Source organism: Gastrolobium bilobum, unplaced genomic scaffold, assembly GCF_033153095.1.
Source record: "Gastrolobium bilobum isolate Gb01-03AN ecotype WA unplaced genomic scaffold, APGP_CSIRO_Gbil_v1 utg18566, whole genome shotgun sequence".
Classification (NCBI taxonomy): domain Eukaryota; kingdom Viridiplantae; phylum Streptophyta; class Magnoliopsida; order Fabales; family Fabaceae; genus Gastrolobium; species Gastrolobium bilobum.
The window spans coordinates 469,127-490,966 of record NW_026899779.1 but is presented as its reverse complement, the minus strand read 5'-3'; the positions used below and the strand labels follow the sequence as shown (position 1 = coordinate 490,966).

The 21,840-nt window shown below is 34.4% G+C and overlaps 1 protein-coding gene and 1 pseudogene across 1 annotated transcript; both read left to right on the top strand.

Annotated features, from left to right (window-relative positions):
- The first annotated feature begins 3,150 nt into the window (after nt 1-3,150).
- On the top strand, nt 3,151-6,392 carry LOC133293430 (disease resistance protein Roq1-like; annotated as a pseudogene).
- Nucleotides 6,393-12,834: 6,442 nt separating this feature from the next.
- LOC133293429 (uncharacterized) lies at nt 12,835-18,606 on the top strand. The gene is made up of 4 exons (XM_061491996.1): nt 12,835-13,152; nt 15,633-15,908; nt 16,193-16,330; nt 17,062-18,606. Exons 1-4 carry the CDS (start codon nt 12,835-12,837, stop codon nt 18,604-18,606), a joined length of 2,277 nt encoding a protein of 758 aa, XP_061347980.1.
- Nucleotides 18,607-21,840: the final 3,234 nt, after the last annotated feature.

The following is a 21,840-nucleotide window of genomic DNA, read 5'->3' as shown; positions in this document are numbered from 1 at the left end:
GCCAGATTCACGCTTGGAGCGCCAGATTACAGAATTTGGCAGTGGCCTCCACGCTGAGGGCGCCAGATTCACGCTTGGGGCGCCAGATTACGGAACCTGGCAGTGGCATACACGCTGAGAGCGCCACTTCCACGCTGGGGGCGCCAACCTTCTGCCTCCTGGGACGATCTCACGCTACGAGCATGGGAACCCACGCTGAGAGCGTGGGAGTCCTGCAGAGTTCTGTATCCTTTTCTGGAAAAAATGCATAACTTTGGCTACGGTGCTTCGATTCGAGTGCGGTTTGAACCCACGCGTAGCTAATGAAGAATCCTATAACATAGTAGAAGTTGGGAAATAAATAAGAAGTAAATTAATGGTTAAAAATGGAATAAGAACATGATGTTAAGCTTGGTTTATCTGATTCCGCAAAGTAATACGGTTATGATCACGCACTTGGTTATCTTAAGTTCGTCATGTTTTAAAAAAAAAAAAATTCCACCGGATTTTAATTGAACCATCTGATTGTAACTGCGCTTAATATCATAATGCGATGTTAACAAACCGGTTCTAGAACGGGGTGTTACATTTTATGGTATCAGAGCCTGGCCCTGGACCGGTGTGTACAGCGGGGACGCTGTATTCTCAGTGGGGGAGGATGTAATGTCCCACATCGGTGGAGAGGGGAACGAAGCATGCCTTATAAGGGTGTGGATACCTCTTCTAGTGTGAGGCCTTTTGTGGGGTGTCCCAAGAAACAAAACCGTGAGCTCGACGGTGCTTATGCGCGGGGCAAAGCGGACAATATCATGCTACAGGGTTTGGGGTTGTTACATGATCCACTGGTTCTAGCCCATAGGCCTTTCTTTTTTCTTTATCCATTATTATTTTCAACATCCTTCCCTCAAATTTGAATATAGTATAATTATCATATATAGATGTATATCATATTACCTCTCTCTCACCTTAAATTGAAAAGTGCATAATTAGTATTTGGGGGGAGACAGTCTTGACGTCAGAATGAGTTTCCTTAAAATATCTCATGAGTAAGTTTTCATTTATTAAAATTAAAAAAAAAAAGACTTAATGATATTAACCATAAAAGAATGGATAGAATAAGTAAGTCAAAATAAATTATTCTTTTCCAACTTTAGCTAGTGATGTATTAAGTCTTCACTATTAATATAGTACGGAAGATATTGCCAGCAACTTCACCTTTATTCTATTGGCCCTCAGACAGTACAACGTTCGCTCCCTCCAAGTCATCCAGTGAATGGTATCATCAATTTAGGATTTTGAGAATTCAAAATTTAGTGAGAGATTGTTAGACTGCCATCATTATTAATGTTTAAATATGATAGATAATTAATAAACTATCAAAATCCAAAAAATTAGGAGGTGTTTGGTAAGAGAGTTTTATTTGGGTGCTTAGGAAAGTTGATATAGGTTTCTTAATTGACTATGTTTGGTAAGAGGTTTTAAAAAATTTGACCATTTTTTCGGATTTGCAAAACAATCTCAGTTTGCGTGTAAAATTGAAAAAATTTGTTATTTCAAGATACCACTATAGAGTGGTATTCTAGTTACCCCCTCAAATCAAAATGTAGGATAAAAACAATAAACACAAATATTTTTTCTCAAAAAATGTGCCAAAAGAAAGCAGGAGAGAGAGAGAGTCTTCTTTGTATTTAGTCAAGGGTTAGTTTGGTAATTTTATCCCGTTTTTCTATCAATATTTTACTTTCAACTAAATATAAACTCAAGAAATTTAATCCAATTTTTCTAGTAATATTTCGACTTACCAAAAGATTTTTTTTTTTAATTTTTCTACCAAACTCATTTTTTCATCATATTCCTAATAATTATGTTTCGCAGATAAAAAAAAATTCTTATACCAATATCGATTAGACACAACCAACTTTTGAAATAAGAAAACTTAGATTTATAGTGTATGCTCATCCGATAATTGAACAATCAAACTATCATAAAAATAGTCATTTTTATATAATAAAAAATTATAAATTATACAATATTTTAAGTTACAAAAAATCAAAGTATCTATTATATAAGTTACATGACACAAGTTATATTATGTTGTAAAGACAAAATTGGTGGGATGATTGTTTAATTTATTTTTTATTTAAATAGTGGACCTCATCAACTTTGTCTCTACGACATGATGTAACTTGTGTTATGTAACATAACCAAATACAATCCCATTATCAAGACGTAATTATTTTATGGGTTTCGCATTTTCTGCGGTTACTGCATATAAGTTATCTGCAGTAAACTTAATACGACGTCGTTTTAAAGCGGAAATCATGGTATTTTTGTAATTATAATTTATTTCAAGGTTATTATAGTCTTTATAATTATAATTATTTAATTTTTCAATCCCAAAATGACGTTATTTTTGGGAGTAAATGCAGATAACTTATCTGCAGTAACTGCAGAAATATTATTCTCTTGTTTTATTTGGTTAATGAAAACTAATTTTCATTCTAAAATTATTTTGGTATCATTTAAAATGTAATTATTATTTACCATTTCAATTAAAATAAAAATAACTAAACCTTCATTAAATGGTGATTAATTCATTTTAATCAATCTCTCCGACCCTCAATTATATATTTTTCTTTCAAATTGTGTTAAACCATGAAACAAAGAAAAACTGTATTATTTTTCCTTAAATTGTTGGAGAGATTTTTTTACGTACAAGTTTATTGGTATGATTAATTTCGATTTTTGTATTGGAGGTTTGAGTTGTGGTGTTGTCTATGGTGATAATCTTGATTTCCGTTTCAATGCGGAACAAAATGAAGCAACTCAGTAGTTACTACTCGTACTCGGTGCACGACTCCATTTCGATCGTAGAATTGACCAGGCAATCTTGTTTCCAAAAAGCGTAGAAATTAAATACTACCTCATCCAATAAAATAAAAAAAGAGAGAAAGCGTGTTTCCATCAGAAATCAAATGGGAAGTAAGGATTTGACAGAGGAACAAACATAGAAAAAGACACGAAACTTCACAGAAATCTCGGGTCTCTGCGGGTTTCAACTTTACGAAGCCTGTACTCTAGTTAGTAAAGTTTCTATTCTTGTTCCATTTTGGAGACCCAACTGTCCATCCGTACTCATACTTTTACTAACCTCTCTTCCAGTTCCATCTCATGGCTGTGGGATCATCCTTCACCTATGCATTCACCTACGATGTGTTCCTCAGCTTCAGAGGCACTGATACTCGCCACGGTTTCACTGGTTATCTCTACAAAGCTCTTCATGACAGTGGAATTCACACCTTCATTGACGACGAGGAGCTTCAGAGAGGAGATGAAATCACACCATCACTTCTCAAGGCTATTGAAGAATCCAGGATTGCCATCATTGTTCTCTCTACCAACTATGCATCTTCTTCGTTTTGCTTGGATGAACTTTCCAAAATCATTCACTGCATTAAGGCTGAAGGTCGGTTGGTTTTGCCTGTTTTTTATAATGTGGATCCTTCTGATGTGAGACATCAGAGGGCTAGTTACGGAAAAGGATTGGTTGAAATTCAAGGCTAACATGGAGAAGTTCAAGGATAACATGGAGAGGTTGCAGAAATGGAGGACGGCTCTGCGCCAAATAGCTGACTTGTCTGGCTTTCATTTCAAACAAGGGTACCCCTCCTCACCAATTTTTTTTTTTTTTTTTTACCTTTTTATTAATTTTCCTTTGTCTAATGATTTACCATTGAAATTTTAAGAGAAAAGAAATGGTTTTTAAACCTTGAACATGTTAAATCATTCTATATCAAACATTTTCATTTGTAATAACGTAAGTATCAAGATATCGATATGAGGCATTTAGTTTGACTTACACACAAACTTTGTCTGATTTAACAGGGATGGATATGAACATGAGTTTATTAAGAGCATTGTTGAATTGGTCTCTAAGAAGATAAATCGAGCTCCTTTGCATGTTGCGCAATACCCAGTTGGGCTAGAGTCGCAAGTGCTGAAAGTAAAGGGCCTTCTCGATGTTGGATCTGAATCATCCGATGGTAGTGTCCTCATGGTAGGGATCTATGGAATTGGTGGAGTAGGAAAAACAGCACTAGCTCTAGCAGTTTATAATGTGATTGCTGACAAATTTGATGGTTTATGTTTCCTTGAAAACGTGAGAGAAAATTCTAACAAAAAAGGGTTACAACATCTCCAAGAGGTTCTTCTTTCTAAAATGATGGGAGGGAGGAAAGTTAAGTTAACAGGTGTAAATGAAGGAATTTCAATATTACAGCATAGGCTCCAGCAGAAGAAGGTTCTTTTGATTCTAGATGATGTTGACAAAATAGATCAACTGGAGGCCATGGCGGGAGGATCCAATTGGTTTGGTCCTGGCAGCAGAGTGATCATTACCACTCGGGACAAACATTTGCTAGCTAGTCATGGGGTTGAAAGAACATATGAGGTGGAGGAGTTGAATGAGAAAGATGCTTTTGAATTGCTTAGGTGGAAAGCTTTTAAAAATAAAAAAGTTGATCCAGGTTACGAGGACATTTTAAGATGTGCAGTAACTTATGCTTCCGGTCTTCCATTGGCTTTGATAGTAATAGGTTCCAACTTGTTTGGAAAAAGTATGGAAGAATGGAAATCAGCATTACGTCAGTATCAAAGGATTCCTAATAAAGAGATACAACAGATACTTAAAGTAAGCTTTGATGCTTTGGAGGAAGAAGAGAAGAGTGTTTTTCTTGACATTGCTTGTTGCTTCAAAGGATATATATTGGCAGAGGTCCAAAATATACTACATGCTCATTATGATGACTGCATGAAACATCATATTAGAGTGTTGGTTGAAAAGTCTCTCATAAAAATTGATTTGCATGGTGGGGTGACTTTACATGACTTGATAGAAGATATGGGTAAAGAAATTGTAAAAATTTGATGATTGTGAATATTTAACAGAGATACCTGATGTATCTGGTCTCCCAAAATTAGAAGAATTTTCATTTAAGTATTGTAAGAATTTAACTACCATTGATGATTCGGTTGGGTTGCGGGATAAACTCAAACTTTTGGATTGTACGTGGTGCGTAAAGCTTCGAGCTTTTCCTCCTATCAAGTTGACTTCTCTTAAAGTTCTCAATTTTACGGGATGCTCAAGTCTTGAGAGTTTTCCAGAAATATTAGGAGAGATGAAAAATATAAGATCTCTCTACTTGTTTCGATCTCCCATAAAAGAATTTCCATCTTCATTTGAAAATCTTACTGGGCTTCAAAAGTTATATGTGCAAAATTGTCGATTTGTTCAGTTACCAAGTTGCATTGTGAAATTACGAATACTGGTTGTAAATCGGGGTCACAAGTTGAAATTGGGTTCATTGCCAAAAGTGGGCAACATAGAATATCTTCAACTCATGTCGTGCAAAGTGTCAGACGAATTTCTTGCAATTGGTCTCACCCGGTTTGCTAATGTGAAAAATTTAAACCTACAGTGTAATGATTTCACAACTATTCCTGAATGTATCAAAGAATGTCGCCTTTTAAGGAAGCTTAATTTGGATTATTGCAAGCATCTTCGAGAAATTAGAGGGATTCCACCAAACTTAAAATATTTCTCTGCCGCACACTGCCCATCCTTGACTTCCGAGTCTATAAGCAAGTTACTGGATCAGGTTAATGTTGATTTGATTTATGTTTTTGATTTGATTTGATGATAGTGTAGTTAATGTTGCTAAGCTTTATGAATTATTTATGAATAACAGAAACTGCATGAGGCTGGAGACACCAGGTTTTGTATGCATGGAACTAGAGGGATTCCAGAGTGGTTTGAGCACTGCAGCAGCAGGGGACGGCCAATTTCATTCTGGTTTCGTAACAAGTTCCCTGCCATAGCTGTCTGTCTTGTTGTGGATGGCTGGGAGGATTCCCCCACCGTGATCATCAATGGCAACAAAGGTTTTAAAAAGCCTTACAAGATGAAACGGGATCATACATATCTTTTTGGTATGCAACCCGAATATATTAAGCTGGATGAAGTGCCTTTGAAAAATGAATGGAACTGTGTGAAGGTTACATGTGGACCCATCCGAAAAAATGATAAAGGTCAAATAGGAATCCATGTGTTTGAAGAGAAAAATAGCATGGAGGATATTCGATTCACTGATCCTGATCCGAGTAGTCATGGGAACAGTGATTCTGACAGTGAACATGGTAAGGAATTTGACATTGGTGAACCCAGCTTCCTGCATCAGCAACGGGAACGTGAATCCAATTCTGACCATGAACAATCACTTGTTGATGTTGATGAAGCCAATATCCTGTCACATTCAGAAGATGACAAGAATGAGGATTCAGAGGAACGGAAGAAAAAGAAACGGAGAAAACTAGAGAGGGAAGCAATGGACATTGAAATTTCTGAGCACGATTAGTGCAACAGCAACAACATATGGGTTTATTGTCAGGCATGTGGAAATGGGCTTGCAGTTGTTTTCGTTTCTTCCTACTCAAGCAATGTGGTCAACTGGATGATAATGTGAATTAGGATTCACCTTCAATGGTAAATTTTCTTGTGGTATGCTATATGCATGTAACTAATTTTTGTTGCCGTATTTATTCATCTTCCACATAAATGGAAACAAAACAAGAGATGTACAAAACTAGAGTGCTCAATTAAGGTGCATCATCAATTTTATTTCTAGAAGAAAATATACAAGAATTCAATTTTGCTTGTGTTAAAGAATTGTATGCTATTAGATTGTGAATTAGTAAGAAAATACTATTGTATGTTTTGATTTATGTAGTTTGTTAGTAAATTATCTTGACTGCATCATTTGAAAACCATATTCTACTCAGTAATAATCTTAACAGGAAGCAACATTATTTCAAAAAAGTGGAAAATGTGTATTAGTAAAGTTGGATAATAAAGACGGTAATTTGTTTTGTCAGGCATTTTCTGAAGAGTTCTATGACTCGGGATTCTACAATGACATGCTTGGGTTTTGATAATACTGGTGATGGAGGTAAACAATCTTGTGTCATTTATTTCTCCTTATGATATGATCAACTTAATACTATGGTCTAATGCACATGGAGATGTACTTTGAGGCCAATAAGCAATGCTGTTATGTGCCTCCAAAGTTGATTACTGATTCAAATTCTTTAACGTCAGTGGTGATAGAGTTAACCCATCTTGTGATATCCTGTCTTTATGTTATCATTAACTTTAGTTTCAAAGTTTTTGTGTGTTTTAATTTTTTTTGTTCAAAACAATCATACAAATGCTATATTTTCTTTCTTAACAAAAACTGAACAACTTTATTTTTTCTAATTTTTTTTGGGGTTCCAATAAATTGTGTGCATAAAGTCAGCAACTCAATATACTCAACATTGAGGTTGAGACAGAGGAAAATAAGGTCGAGGGAAAAGGTGAAAGAAAGTTATATTAAACAGCCAACTCGATATATTTATTGTCTGCATCCTGTTTGTTGGTGAAGATATCTCTTCATTATTTTTGTTTTATTAATTCTTATTTCATTTCATGATCTTAACTTCAGTACCACCAGGAACTAGACATGTTATTTGGATATTGTAGACAATTAACAACCAAGAAAAATAGTTACTCTGTTTCTTTCTTATGTGTCATGAAAATGTAACCTCATACCCATTATTTGTATTACCATGAAATTACTCAGATGCCTAGAGGATTTGGAGAGACTCTTAAGGCACCTAACTTTGAAGACTGTCAAGATTCAAGATTGATTTCTATCTATGTTTGGAAGATATTCTTCATAGTTAGAGACAAAAATGGAATATTCAAGTGTACTTGTTTCCCATTGGTTTCACTTCGCATACAGGGAAGGGAAAATCATAGTATCATTACTCATTTGCCAGCAGAAGCATAAGGTGCAAGGCAAATGAGAAGACAGAAAATAACTATTCCATGATTGAACACTCTTGGAAGAAACACATTGCATTGCAGAGAAAGCTTTTTAATCTATCATATTCTTTTATGCTTCAAAAGGTTAGTAATATGTACCCATTCTTGTAATATAGCATGTCTTCTTTTAGACAGATAACAAAATAAACAAGGTGAAATTTACAATTCTAATTACAGGGAAAAGAATGCATAGGATCACTAAATCCCTTTCATTGGACATCGTTTGTGACACTAAGTATGTACATGTATTTCAAGCAGAAAAAAAAAATTAACTTGAAAGAAAAATTAGAATGAGGATTTCAAATTAAGCAAATAACTAATGGGCGTGGGGAGGAAAATCCTCTTTTGCACATCCTTTAGTTAGGCTAAAAACTTCTCCGCTGGGTCTGAGCCTGATTGACCACTTTCGGTGTACTGATAACGACTACCTAGTTCTCTTCTTGTGTTTTTGGTCTGCGAATGCTATGGCTCACTCGCGCTAGTCTTTACTTTTCCTCTTACTAGCTCCCTTGCATCTCAAGCTGCGGAGTCTTATTCACCTAACTTTAACATGTGTGTACAGTGCAGCTGATGGAAAAAGGACAGAAGAACATTGCTCAATTGTGAGGACTGATTATAAAAGCTATTGCTTAGAGGCAGTAGAACCAGAAAACAAAGGGCATGACAAGGTGCATGTGAGATTCTTTGATGGGAGAGTGAGCAGTGGACCTTCAATATTAACCATATGAATTGCTTGCCAATTTTTAGGCCTCAGTATCTGATCCACTTGCTCCCATGTTTGATTACTGTATTTGCAGTGATGGTTTCTGCCATGCTGTATCTGTTGCCTTGCAATCCGTGGTTATATTTGACAATGATGCAGGAGATTGAATCTGTGTGTTGATACCAAGAATTTCTACTCAGTTTGGTTACATATGCAGAAATTTGTGTAATATGGAAACCACCATTGATAACATAGTGTGCTGAACTTCTATGGTAAAAGCCTTGATGAAAATTCACTTGATTTACTTGTGGTTCTTAGAGTAGCAAGAATAATTATGTTTACATTCATGTTCAGCTTTGCTTGAAAGTTCTTTCTATTTTGGATGGTTGGGAAAATGTAGTCTAAGAAAGGGTTTTCTTAGAGTAACAAGGATAATTATGTATACCTTGGAGTTGCATATCTTTGAAAATAGAAAATAATGAGGGTTGACACTTGACACACGGGGTGGAGCCTTCCGCATAGATGGGTTCAATTCTCAAGTTTCTCACTTTTATAGGAATAGCAATTATCACTTGTTGAATTATAGCTAAAAAATAATAAAATGGCTAGGAAATGGAAAACGAAACTCATTAATTTTAGTAATTACAAATTCAGAAGTTATCTTAATGAACAAAATTCAAATTAAATATTGAATTTTAAGTTTTTTTGGAATTTTAGTTCCAAATTAATACACGTCAACCCAAATTTCTTAAGTCAGTTCAATCATAAAGATGACATGTACAATAATCACATTTGGAGATTAGACAATAAGGCTATTTGGAAAAGATGAGGATCAGGCAACCATAATTCGTTAAGGAAAAAATGTATAGGGCGTTAGTAACATTCTCTATGGTTAATTAGTATAGGGTATCACATTACTTCTTAAATTTTATTTTATATTAAAGAATATTAGAATCTAGCGTAGCTGATATAAAAGTAAATCTTATTTTATATTAAAGAATATTACAATCTAGCATAGCAGGGCAAAAAAATTTATTTATTGCAATTTAATTAAATAATTATACAAAAATGACAATTTAAAGAATATTTACAGATCTATTACATAATGTGGCCACTATGATGCATTGAAGAGTTCAACTGGTTATATGCAGTGTTAGCTGTAACATTTCTTGCAGCCTGATGCTCTTTGCAGTAACGGTAGAACTTAACAATGTGCATGTGATTGTTATCGTCGTTGATGTTTAAGGAAAGCCAATGGCATATTGGCATTAGTGCTTCAATAACATGTGATATTTGATATTTTAATTTTAGTACCATTCTTATTCTTCTTCTTTTTTCTTTTTTCTTTAAGCTGTTTTACTTTATATTTATAGATCAAATATGATACATGATGTAAACAAATGGTTATCTGGAAATGTGAGAAATTACTTAACACGCGGTTCGAATAATAATTTTAGGGATAAGTTATTTTATCTATTATTCTCTAATATCATTATATCAGAATTTTAATAAGAAAGAGAAATAATGAAGATAGTTGAGATTATAATATAACACTGTTGAGTGATAGAAAAAAGTACAAATAAAAATTAAAAAAAAATAACCTATCTCATAATTCTATACCTAAAAGTGGAGAAATTGCATCACCTCTACATCTATTTAGGCCCTTTATCACTCTACATGGCTTAGCAACGAGTTAACCAGGCTATTTGACCATTTTGCCCCTCATTAATTAATTAATAACTATTTTGCCCTTGATTCAAAACTATCCACCAATCTGTCCCTCTTTAATCGATTAACTTGAATTTTTAATCGATTAAATGATTGTTGGGAGATTTAATCGACTACATCTCTCTACTTAATCGATTAAAAAATCATACTGACTTGTTTCCCTTTGTTGCCTGTTGGGAGATTTAATCGATTAAATAGGGAGATTTAGTCGATTAAATCTCCCAACAGCCATTTTTGCCTGTTTTGACCATTTAATCGATTAAAAATACAAGGTAGTCAATTAAAGAGGGGCAGATTGGTAGATAGTTTCGAATCAAGGAAAAAATGATTATTAATTAATTAATGAGGGGCAAAAGGGTGAAAAAGCCACTTAACCACCTATTAAAGGCTGTTTCAAAGCAAAGAGTGAAAAAAAAATAGTCTAACAAAAAACAAAAAACAATTTTCACCAAAAAAAAAATAGTCTTACACAAAAAGAAATTTGTGATTTTAAGAGATATTTTAGATGAAATTACACGGAAAAAAAGCATAAAATATAAAGAAATTAATTCTAAGAGATCTTTTAGATACTCTAAATTATATTAAGATATAATTGTAATATCATACATCTTCTTGATATTCTAACAATTCTTGATTATATTCTTATGTAATTTTTTTTCTTATTTCATTCAAATAACTGCCATAAAATTTGTGATTATGTAGCTTTCTTTAATAATTGAACAGCCTTGAAATTTAAAAAAGGAAAAAAAAAATTGCTAAAGAAGCAAAGATAAACCATGACAAGAGTTACAAGCTAAATTTTGGAAGCCATCTGGAACATTTTTGGGTATCAATGTACTAAAGAAAGAGAGAGAGGGGGGGACATTCTCAATAGTTTTATTATATTTTCATTACCAATATCTTCGCTTTAAGGGGAAAGCAATTGAAGGCCAAATCCGGCAACATATTGTATAATGGTAAATGGATATTGGAGGAAAGTGCTTGCATTGGAAATATCTACACTGCTGACATCCACCCTTTCTTGTCCTCTCCACCCATCTGTCTTTTTTCTGTTTAGTTCGTTTGCCTTTCTCAATTAGTTCTCAATATTTCCCAATCTTAGCTTGTAATATAAAATGAATAAGTCAAGATCCATGGAAAACTTTACTTATTTACATCATTCACCATTTTTTTTTATTAAATGAAATTTTTAATCATCTAATCATAACTATCTATCCAGTGAGCCAGGGTCCACTTAGAGCCCGGGCTAAAAAATTATATGTGTATTTATTTTTCTTAATTTTAGTTAGTTCATATCATAATATATTTAAATTATATTAAATACAAAACATCTGAGCAGACACTATCAAAAAGAGTTATAATTTTATTAAATAATTTTTAATTTTATTAAATATATTTAAAAAATTTTTATATAAGTTAAAATGGATCATATAACTTAATACAACTTACTCAAATCTCTCACCAAATATATTTTATTTTTTTGATAGGGTTAAATTATAAATTTTAGCCCGGGCCAAATTACAATTTTAAACCGGGCCAAATTATAATTAATTATATAATTATACATGATAAGTACAATTTGTTAAAATTTAGCCCGGGCCGAGGTCACCCCCAACCAACATGTGGCTCCGCCACTGTATCTATCATTTATAATTTTAAGATTACAATATTTGTAAAATTTAATGAAGTGTTTGTTTTTTCTATAACAATATAGATAAGTTATTTACATTGAACATAAAATCACATTATTTTGTGAGTAAATATACCTGCAATGTAGAGACATTATAAAGTTTCTAATGTTTTAATGAATCATTAGAACATAATCATTAAAGCTAATGAATCATTTGCATAATCCATGTTACTGAGTCATAGATGGCTTGTGATTATGAATTTTGGTAAAAGCCGGTAAACTATAATCAGAATCGGAAAATTTTGAACGGTTAGCCCAACAGTCAAAGAATCTTTCTTAAGCCAGGTCTCAAGACAGAACCCAACTTTTAAATCTTTATATTAAAATATAGTATCAATTTATAGCGATGTACGAATAATAAATTTTATATCAAATTTTAATCATTAATCTTTATGAATCTAATAGTTATAATTTATTAAAAATTAAAAATTAATTAATAAATATAATTTAATCAACCACAACGTTTATTATTCTGACCTAAGTTGATCCTCCCCCTAAAATATATTTTTTCGTGAAAAAATTATTTGATTGCAGGAGAGTTTCCTAAAATTCATTTGACTGCGATTGATTGCAAATTAAAATTTAGTGATTGCAAGATTTTTTCCTAAAATTTAATTGATTGCAACAGATTTTCCTAAGATGACAATTAGTGTTCGACCTATAAAACATGCTTTCCACTCCTCTCTGTTTTCCTTCGTGGTTTCCATCGAAGGCTCAGACTGAAAAACAAAACGCAGAGGTTCGATCATAAGGGAATCACGAAATTTGCATAGGTTCGGAGAGTGAAGAGATTGCTGTGAGAAAAACATAAAAATGACTGTGTTGGTGAATTGTGGTGCGGGGTTTAATAAAAAGGTTTCTCCCATTGAGTATGAAACAGAGGCGTCACAACGTCTCGTAGATGCTGCAAATTACGGGGACACAGACTCTGCCTTCGCATGTGTCGCGAATCACTTTGTGGACGTGAACTTCGTCGGAACGGTGTCGTTGAAGTCCAAAACGACGGAGATCGTGCTGCAAGACGGGTTGCCTCACCAAGTTCTGTTTGGGTACGAGGAGTTCAAAACCGAGGTCACTGCTCTGTTCTTGGCTGCGCATAATGGGAATTTGACACTCCTCCGCAAGCTATTGGTAACACTTCTAACGTTGTTGCTCTTTATGATCTATTTCTTAAAATGATATTGAACAGTTTTGATTTTTTGAAAAGTAATTCTTACCATAGAAGATATTCTCACTACTCAAATTTTCTACTACCAACCTACTACCCATCTAATCACCATTGGATTAACATTTTCTCTCTCTTCAAAAACTTTTTAACATTCTCTCTATTTGATCCAATGGTGATTAGATAGGGAGTAAGTTGGTAGTGAAAATTTTTGGTAGTGAAAATATCCTCTCTCTCTTCTTATCATTGCCCTTTTTTTCTTTTTTCTTTCTAATTACCTTTTAGAGGAGAATCATAGTATCCTATAAACTTTAATCTTTTTAATTAGGTTACGAGATTGATTCTGAGTTAAAATTTAATCACAAGTATAATTTATTACCAAGTGAGCTACATTTATTAGGCGCTACCCCAAATTTAAGTTTTCGGTTTTGTGATTTTTAATGTGGGACTTTTTTCTTGTCATGTGATAAGGGGTATTAGAGCTAGTTGTTCTATTTACTTTCATTTGATTTGTGAGTTTTTTTTTTTCTTTCGATGCATGATTTGCTATAATGCACCGACATTTTAAAAAATTTGACGTGTCGTGTCCGACACCCGATACTCTCCGACACGTGTTGCAGAAACTCAAAAAAAGATTCAAATGTTGCATTGCATTATTTTATTTATTTTTTATTTTTTTTTGGAAATCATTGCATTATTAGTTTCAACTATTAGATTTATTGAATTACGATTAATCATTTTATTGAGTTTAATATAAATATTTATAATATTTTATGTTTCTTTATAAAATTAATGGGTATTATAAGTTTAACTTTATTTTTTGTTAAACTATTAAATATTAAATATAATATATACTACATAAATTAAAAGTATTATTTAATATCAAAACGTGTCCTAACGTATCGAAATTTACAATTTTTTAGAATTAACGTGTCGAATTATCGTGTCGTGTCGAATTTCGTGTCCCGTGTCAATATCAGTGTAACATGGATTTAGATCCTTTCATGTGAAAAAATGATTATGTTATTTCATCACAATTATCCATTGATGATGAAATAAGAGAGAAAAAATTGAATAATTTTTAAATGAATGATTATGATCAAATAACATAACCACATAATAATTTTTCCACATAACATAGATGATTTGAGTTAAATTCTGAGTAACTTGACTAACAATTTCTTCAATTTTGAAAACTAAATTGTATCGATAGTAATGGAATGGGTTAGTCAGGTGATCCATGAAAAGTGGATATATCTAAAAATTGATGAACCTGTGCTAATTAGGTTTCAAGGTTTGGTATGAACAAATACCCGTTAATTATTAAAATTGTAGGAATTTAACCTTTTATCTATATAATATAAAATAAAGGGAGAAGACTGAATAATATTATATAATAAAAAAATCATTAAACATAAGAAAATAAAGAAATTAATCTGTAAATAGTCTAAATTAGATTTGAGTAGTATACAATATTATCTAAACATTTTAGATATTGATTTTTTTTTTCATAATTGTGAAAAAAAAACCTTCAATTACAGAAAACAGTTAAATACATGACGGCCTGTCATGTAACTCCCAATGAGTATATGACACGCAAAACATATTTTTCAGTTCATTATGTTACTCTTTAAAGCACATTTTTTTCTTGACTAATCTTTTCTGGAGTTGCATGCAAGCATGTAACAATTCCATAAGAACAGGGTATATAAAATATTTTTAATTGTTTCACCAAAAAAAATGTTTAATAGATGAATCCGTACACAAAATTGTGATGTTGAAAGAGTCATTTGTATATTTATCAATGTCTAATTTACACATGAAGCAATGATTGGATTAATGAAATTTAACGCTTACACAAAATTAAGTGTGTGAAAAGACTTGCAAAGCAAGCTGTTATGTAATGTGTATAGATTGATTTAGCTTACACCGCCAAACGTCGAGTTTGGTTGGATTTTATTTCTTACATCTATGTTGGGGTCTCTTGTCATCCTTATTCTTTCGGGTAATTGGTCACGTTTCAAATTTCATCTAGCTATCCGACATTAAAAGCCATTTAAATTTTTTGTACCAAAAAAATTTAATATAGTTTTGAGATATTTATCAATATATGAGACATCTTGTCTGACATTACTTTACTGGAAGATGCTAGGAACAATAATTTTTATTTAATTCTTTGTTTATAAATTTGCTTTTTAACTCTGAATTAATTTTTACACACTGAAATTATAAAAAGTTCTATAACATTAGTTGTAATGTCATATGTTTGAGAAATTATATTTTATCGTGTTTAAGTTAGTCCATGACATCTTATTGTTTGGTCAATAGTGACAGTGCAGGATGCAATTTGAATTTTGTCATTTTATTTTTTGTATTACACCCTGTTAACTTAGTTTTGTCACTTAAATTTATTTTTAACTTAGTTTTGACATTTTCATTTTGATAGCGTGCTGGAGCTAGTGTAAATATGAAATTGTTCCGGGGCTATGCCACAACAGCTTCAGTGAGGGAAGGCCATCTAAAAGTATTGGAAGTCCTTATCAATAATGGGGCATCACAAATTGCATGTGAGGAGGCTTTAATGGAATCAAGCCACTTTGGACGGCCCAGATTTGCTAAACTACTCATGCAGTCTGACATGATCCGTCCTGAAGTTGCAGTTCATGCCCTTGTATCTGCTTGTTGCAGAGGCTTCATTGAGGTTGTTGATGTACTCATCAAGGTAATCCCATTATGCTTTATATGAGCTATGGTAAATGTAGCTCAACTATGCAAAAAGAAATGTAAAGTGATATATTTGACGAGGAATGTTATATTTACAAATTTTTTTTTTTTGTTTATAAACTCTTACAAATTATACCATGTCTCGCCGGTAAGACACTCTTGAGTAAAATCTTACTGGTAAGACATAGTGTAGTTTGTAAGTTTACAAAAAAAAAAAAAGTTTGTCGATATAACTCTTCTCATATTTGATTATTAAATGACATTGTTTCTGTACATTCGCAGCACGGAGTGGATGTCAATGCAATTGATAGAATTTTGCTTCAATCTTCAAAGCCATTTCTTTACGCTAATGTTGATTGCAATGCATTATTTGCTGCCGTTGTCAGCAGACAGATTAATGTTGTCAGATTACTCTTGCAGGTGAGCATTTGGCTTACAAATAGGATAAACATGTACTAGGTTCTTGAAGTAATAATGGTGTTGGTTTATAAGACACTACAAGTCATGTCTTTTTGATTCTTTGGGTATGTCATTATCATTGAGGAGATTCCATTGATTAATTAACCTTGAAGAGGGAGTCAGGGGCATTTGCACTGATGCATATAGAGTTGAATTGAATCAAAATGTATTCATTATGGTCAATTTGCGAAATTACTCTTGCTTGAGAAAAGCCAAGATGCACCTTAAAGTAGCACCTTGGAGCAAAAGAAAACAATTACTGTGTTCAAATTAAATATAGGGTTTAGGGTCCTATGAAATCCAGCATAGATATGCTCCTTCTTAAATGTAAAACCAAACATTGATAAATACTTGGTTAGCTCGAGTCTAACCTGCCTCTGATACAATTGTCAGGTGGTTCCGGGAGGAGTCCATGACGAGGGACCATCACCAATGGGTTAAGCTAGACCACCATATCAAATGAGTCCGCATCATGTTACAACCCAAAACCTTAAGATATTGGGTTCATGAGTTCTTTCATTTATATATATTTAACTTAGCACATTACCAACTAATGTGAGACTCACCACACTTGAATATTCCAACAAGGAAGAAAGTTGTGAACCAAAATGGCATGAGCATCATCTTTAGCTACATTAACTATTGATATCAATATATATGTTTCTACATTCATTTTCTGATTTTGGAAACAGGTTGGGGTAAGGCGTGATATCAAGGTGAAACTGGGGGCATGGTCATGGGAAACGGATACAGGAGAAGAATCTCGTGTAGGTGTTGGACTAGCTGAGGCTTATCCAATCACGTGGTGTGCTGTGGAGTATTTTGAATCCACAGGTTCCATATTGCAAATGCTACGCTGCCCCTGCTCGCTTAATAGTTGGCATATTGGGAGGACTCTCTTGCACCATGCCATCGTTTGTGACAATGAAAAAGCCGTAACTATACTTCTAAATAGTGGTGAATTTACTGAATTGGCAGTGCAAACTACTGAAGAAACCAATGTACACCCTATTCACATGGCTGCAAGGTTTGGATCATGTAACATTCTTAAAAGCCTAATTAATGCTGGTTGTAACTTGGACTCCCAAACAAAATCTGGAGATACAGCATTGATGATCTGCATAAGGTATAAACATGAGGAGTGCCTTAAAGTCCTAGCATCAGCAGGTGCTGATTTGGGATTGGTAAATTCATTTGGTCAATGTGCAACTTCAATTGCAAACTCTCTTCAGTGGACTGAAGTCTTCCATGAAGTAATTTTGGATGTTATCAGAGCCAGAAAGGTTGTTAAATCAAGCAATGCTTCTAGATTTTCTACTTTGTTATTTGTAACTCATGCAAATAATATAAAGGGTTTGAAGAAACTCATTGTAAACAAGAACTTTGATATAGATGAGCAAAACAGCAATGGATTTTCAGCTGCAATGATAGCTGTTGCAGATGGTAGTGTAGAGGCTTTCAAGTTGCTTCTTTATGCTGGTGCTGATGTAGCTAAGCTTAAAAACAAGAATGGTTTGACAGCACTTGATCTCATAGAAGTGAACCCAAATGGGGAAGTGTTTCACAAGGTGATAATTGAATATGCAATGAAAAAGGGACGCAATGGTTCCATTGAGATGAAACCTCTCCACATTGCAGCTCGCTATGGGGACATAGATAGTGCTCATAAACTATTAAATGAAGGGTACGATGTTAATGCTTTGGATGGACATGGATATACCCCATTGATGTTAGCGGCAAGAGGATGCCATGTTGATATGTGTAAGCTTTTGATCTCACATGATGCCAAATGTTATATTGAGAATGAGAAACATGAGACAGCACTTTCACTTGCTAGAGAAAATGGTAGAGGAAATGATGCTGAGCGTGTGATAATGGATGAGCAAGCTCGAAGATTAGTGTTGTATGGGGCTAATGTGATGAAGCATACAAAGTGTGGTAAAGGGTCACCTCATAGCAAGGTACTGGTAATGGTGGAGGATGCTGGAATTCTAAAATGGGGGAAATCAAACAAGAGAAAAGTGGTTTGTAAAGAGGCTGTGGTTGGAGCAAGTAAAAGTTTTCGATGGAACCGCAGAAAAAAGTTTGATGTTGATGACCCAGGAATGTTCCATGTAATAACTACAGAAGGTAAGCAGTTTCATTTTGTATGTGAAGGTGGGATTGAAATGGCTGAGATATGGGTAAGGGGGATTAGATTAGTGACAACAGAAGCTATTTTTGGCAGAAAAAGCTGATAATGTCTGAAGGTGACATGGCTAGAAAAACATGGAGAAAGTTGGAGAAATACAATGCTTGTTTTGTTGTTGATACAGATTCATTTCAGGTGTTTACTTTTCTTTTTTTCCGTATAATTTAAGGATAAAGTATTTCTTCAGAGTTAACTTATCTTCGATAATATTCAAATTATGTGGTTTTGAATGAATTAATGAATGGTGTTTCTGTAATTTTATTTATTTATTTATCATATGAATTTTATCAAAACACGCTTCATTAATTCTTTTAAAATTATGTCTTCGTTGATTCAAAACGACATAATTTTGATGTCAATGAAGAAATACTTTACCCATATTTTTTTTTTCTTTTTGGAAATATTCCATCGATTCACTTCGTGACTAGTCCGATTCGGCACGGATCTAGGATTAAGACTTTAAATTCCTCCTAAAGGTGGTACTGGAAAAGTTCGAACACATGCTCTTACCCCACCTGCTCAGTTTCTATATGTTAACTGAGCTACCACCATTTAGTATAATTTTATGTGTCTATACTAATTGCTAAATAATTATATATAACTCAGGCAACTGGTAGGACTTAAAAATAAAATATGCGATGTACATGTTAAATGTACTGTCTTTATGCCGAAAATAAGATAAAAAAGAAAACAACTGTGCTTATTTTAAATTTTAATTTTGTTAATTTCTTGAATTACGTGTATTAAATTTATATTCTGAGATACAGAAGTTAAAAATAATAATATTATAATACAATCAGCACGAGATTCAAAATGAAAAGAAAAAAATTGGCAAAAAAATTTATTTATTGCAATTTAATTAAATAATTACGCATTTATTATAGTTTGAGGAGTATTTACAGATCTATTGCACTCTGTGACGCTCCATTGAGGCGTCTCACCCTAAGGGAAGACGCCCCAATGGGGCGTCACATGTGACGCTCAAAAGGGGCGTCTCATAGCTTTGAGAAATGCCATTTATTCACCGTCTCACTCGGGTGCCCTACTGCTATAACACATCTTTTGTCGTGTTATTTTGAATTGGCGCTAACATGGCCACGTGGCAGTTGTTTCTTACGTTTTTTTCTTTCTGTTTTGTTTGCCGTCACATCTTAAGCCTTGGGGTCTCTCCTTTGGTCAAACCTGAAGTTCCCACCCCATCTTTTTCACCCAGCATCTCACAAGTTTGCTTCAGTTGCGCTGATATTGCATCCTTTAGACACCGAAAATGACGAGACATTGCTTTCTGAGCTAGCGCAGTGTATGGAACCGTAGCACCGAAACCCATCACCAGATCAAATGAGTTCACCACCATATGCATTTGTTCGCAGTAGTGGCTGTATTTCCTATCCACCTGTAAAACCCCAAGAACCTTCTTGAATGAATCATAATACGGTTATTAATTATTACAATTAAATGTTGAAAGACCCACCTGTAAACACCAAAACCCTCCTATAATGCTCTAGTGTCCCAGTTTCACACTTCCACCAAACATTTTTTATTTTATTTTTTAAAATAAAATAAAAATCTCAAAGTACTATAAAATCTTCCCACTATTACAGCCACTGTCTGTACCTGAAAAAGCATGGGAGGACGTGTCGATCGATTTTATTGGGGGTTTGCCCAAATCTCAAGGGGTTGATACTATTATGGTGGTAGTTGATAGGCTGACCAAATATGCACACTTCTTAACGCTGCACCATCCTTATCATGCTCAAGAAGTAGCGGAGTTGTCTGCAAAGGAGATTGTCTGTCTCCATGGTTTCCCCAAATCTATTATCTCTGATAGAGACCACGTGTTTATGAGCATATTTTGGAAAGAAATTGTTCAAACTTTCAGGTACTAAACTACGTTTCAGCTCCGCTTATCATCCACAAACAGACGGGCAATCGGAAGTGGTTAATAGGACTGTTGAGACATATCTGCGATGTTTTATTAATGGGCATCATAGGGGCTGGGCTAAGTGGGTACCGTGGGCTGAATTTTGGTTCAACATATCTTATAATAGATCAATTGGAATGACATCATTCAAGGCTGTGTATGGCCAGGAACCCCCCTCATTGTTTCGTTTTGAAAAGGGAAGCACTCAAGTGGATGCTTTAAATCAATGGTTGGCTGCCCGTGATGCAGTGATGGATGATATCAGGTAGAATTTGAATCGAGCACAACAACGAATGAAGTTTCAAGCAAAACAAAAACGTAGGGAAGTTCAGTTTGAAGTAGGAGAGAGTGTGTTCTTGAAGATACAGCCCTATAAGATGCGTTCTTTAGCTAAAAGGATTAACTAGAAATTAAGTCCCCGTTTTTATGGGCCTTCTAAGGTCATAGAACGCGTGGGAACAGTGGCTTATCGCTTAGATCTCCCTTCATATTCAAAGGTGCACCCCATATTCCACGTCTCTCAACTTAAATGTGTTGTGCAGCCAGTAGTACCAATATTGGCGTTACCAAGGTGCTTAGATGATACCTTGGAGATGAGGGTCTAACCTATGGCTATTCTTGATTCTAGGAAGTTGATAAGTGGAAAAATTGGGTTGTTGGTGCAATGGGAGGCACGTCCGGACTATGATTGCACATGGGAGGATTTGGAGGAGTTCCAACAACAATTTCCTCTTTTCCACCTTCGGGACAAGCTGATTCTTCCAGAGGGGAGTGTTGATGGGCCCCTGGAACCTTTTAATATATATTATAAGCGCAGGAAGGCCCAACAGGAGGGAGAATCAATGTAGCCCAATCTAATAAGATGAGCCCAAATGAAGGAGGAAGCAGTGAGACGAATGAAGGAAAAAACAAACAACAATCAGTTACAAATGAGGTCACATGGAACGCTGTGAATAGAGAAAGTGAAATAGGCAAGGGAGCTGTGGTGAGTAGGGGTGGTAATAAGGTCAGGGGCCTTAGGCCCGGCCTGCTTCAGCCTGGCCCGGCCCTTCATTTTTATTAATTGGACTCAAACTTGAACTCAATTAATAGCCTTTTTATTTAAAAGGCCTCAAGCTTCCATGTGTGAGCCCGACCTTGGAGCCTCGGAGGCTGGCCCATCATTACATTATTATTATTATTATTATTTTATATTAACCATTTCACCGTGAGTCTGTGACAAGTCGACAAAGTCCATCTACTTCAACCTTCCTCTATGCGCTCTTTCTCTCCTCAACCAAGTTCTCCCAAATCGATCCAGGCGCTCTCTCTCTCCTCAACCAAGTTCTCCCAAATCGATCCAGGTAATCGTCCCCAACA

Bases quoted from the DNA above. Each gene is read 5' to 3' on its own strand.
- LOC133293429 (XM_061491996.1), top strand. From the start codon at position 12,835: ATGACTGTGTTGGTGAATTGTGGTGCGGGGTTTAATAAAAAGGTTTCT. The intron at 13,153-15,632 runs GTAACACTTCTA...TCATTTTGATAG, and splicing joins CACTCCTCCGCAAGCTATTG to CGTGCTGGAGCTAGTGTAAA. The intron at 16,331-17,061 runs GTGAGCATTTGG...TTTTGGAAACAG, and splicing joins TTGTCAGATTACTCTTGCAG to GTTGGGGTAAGGCGTGATAT.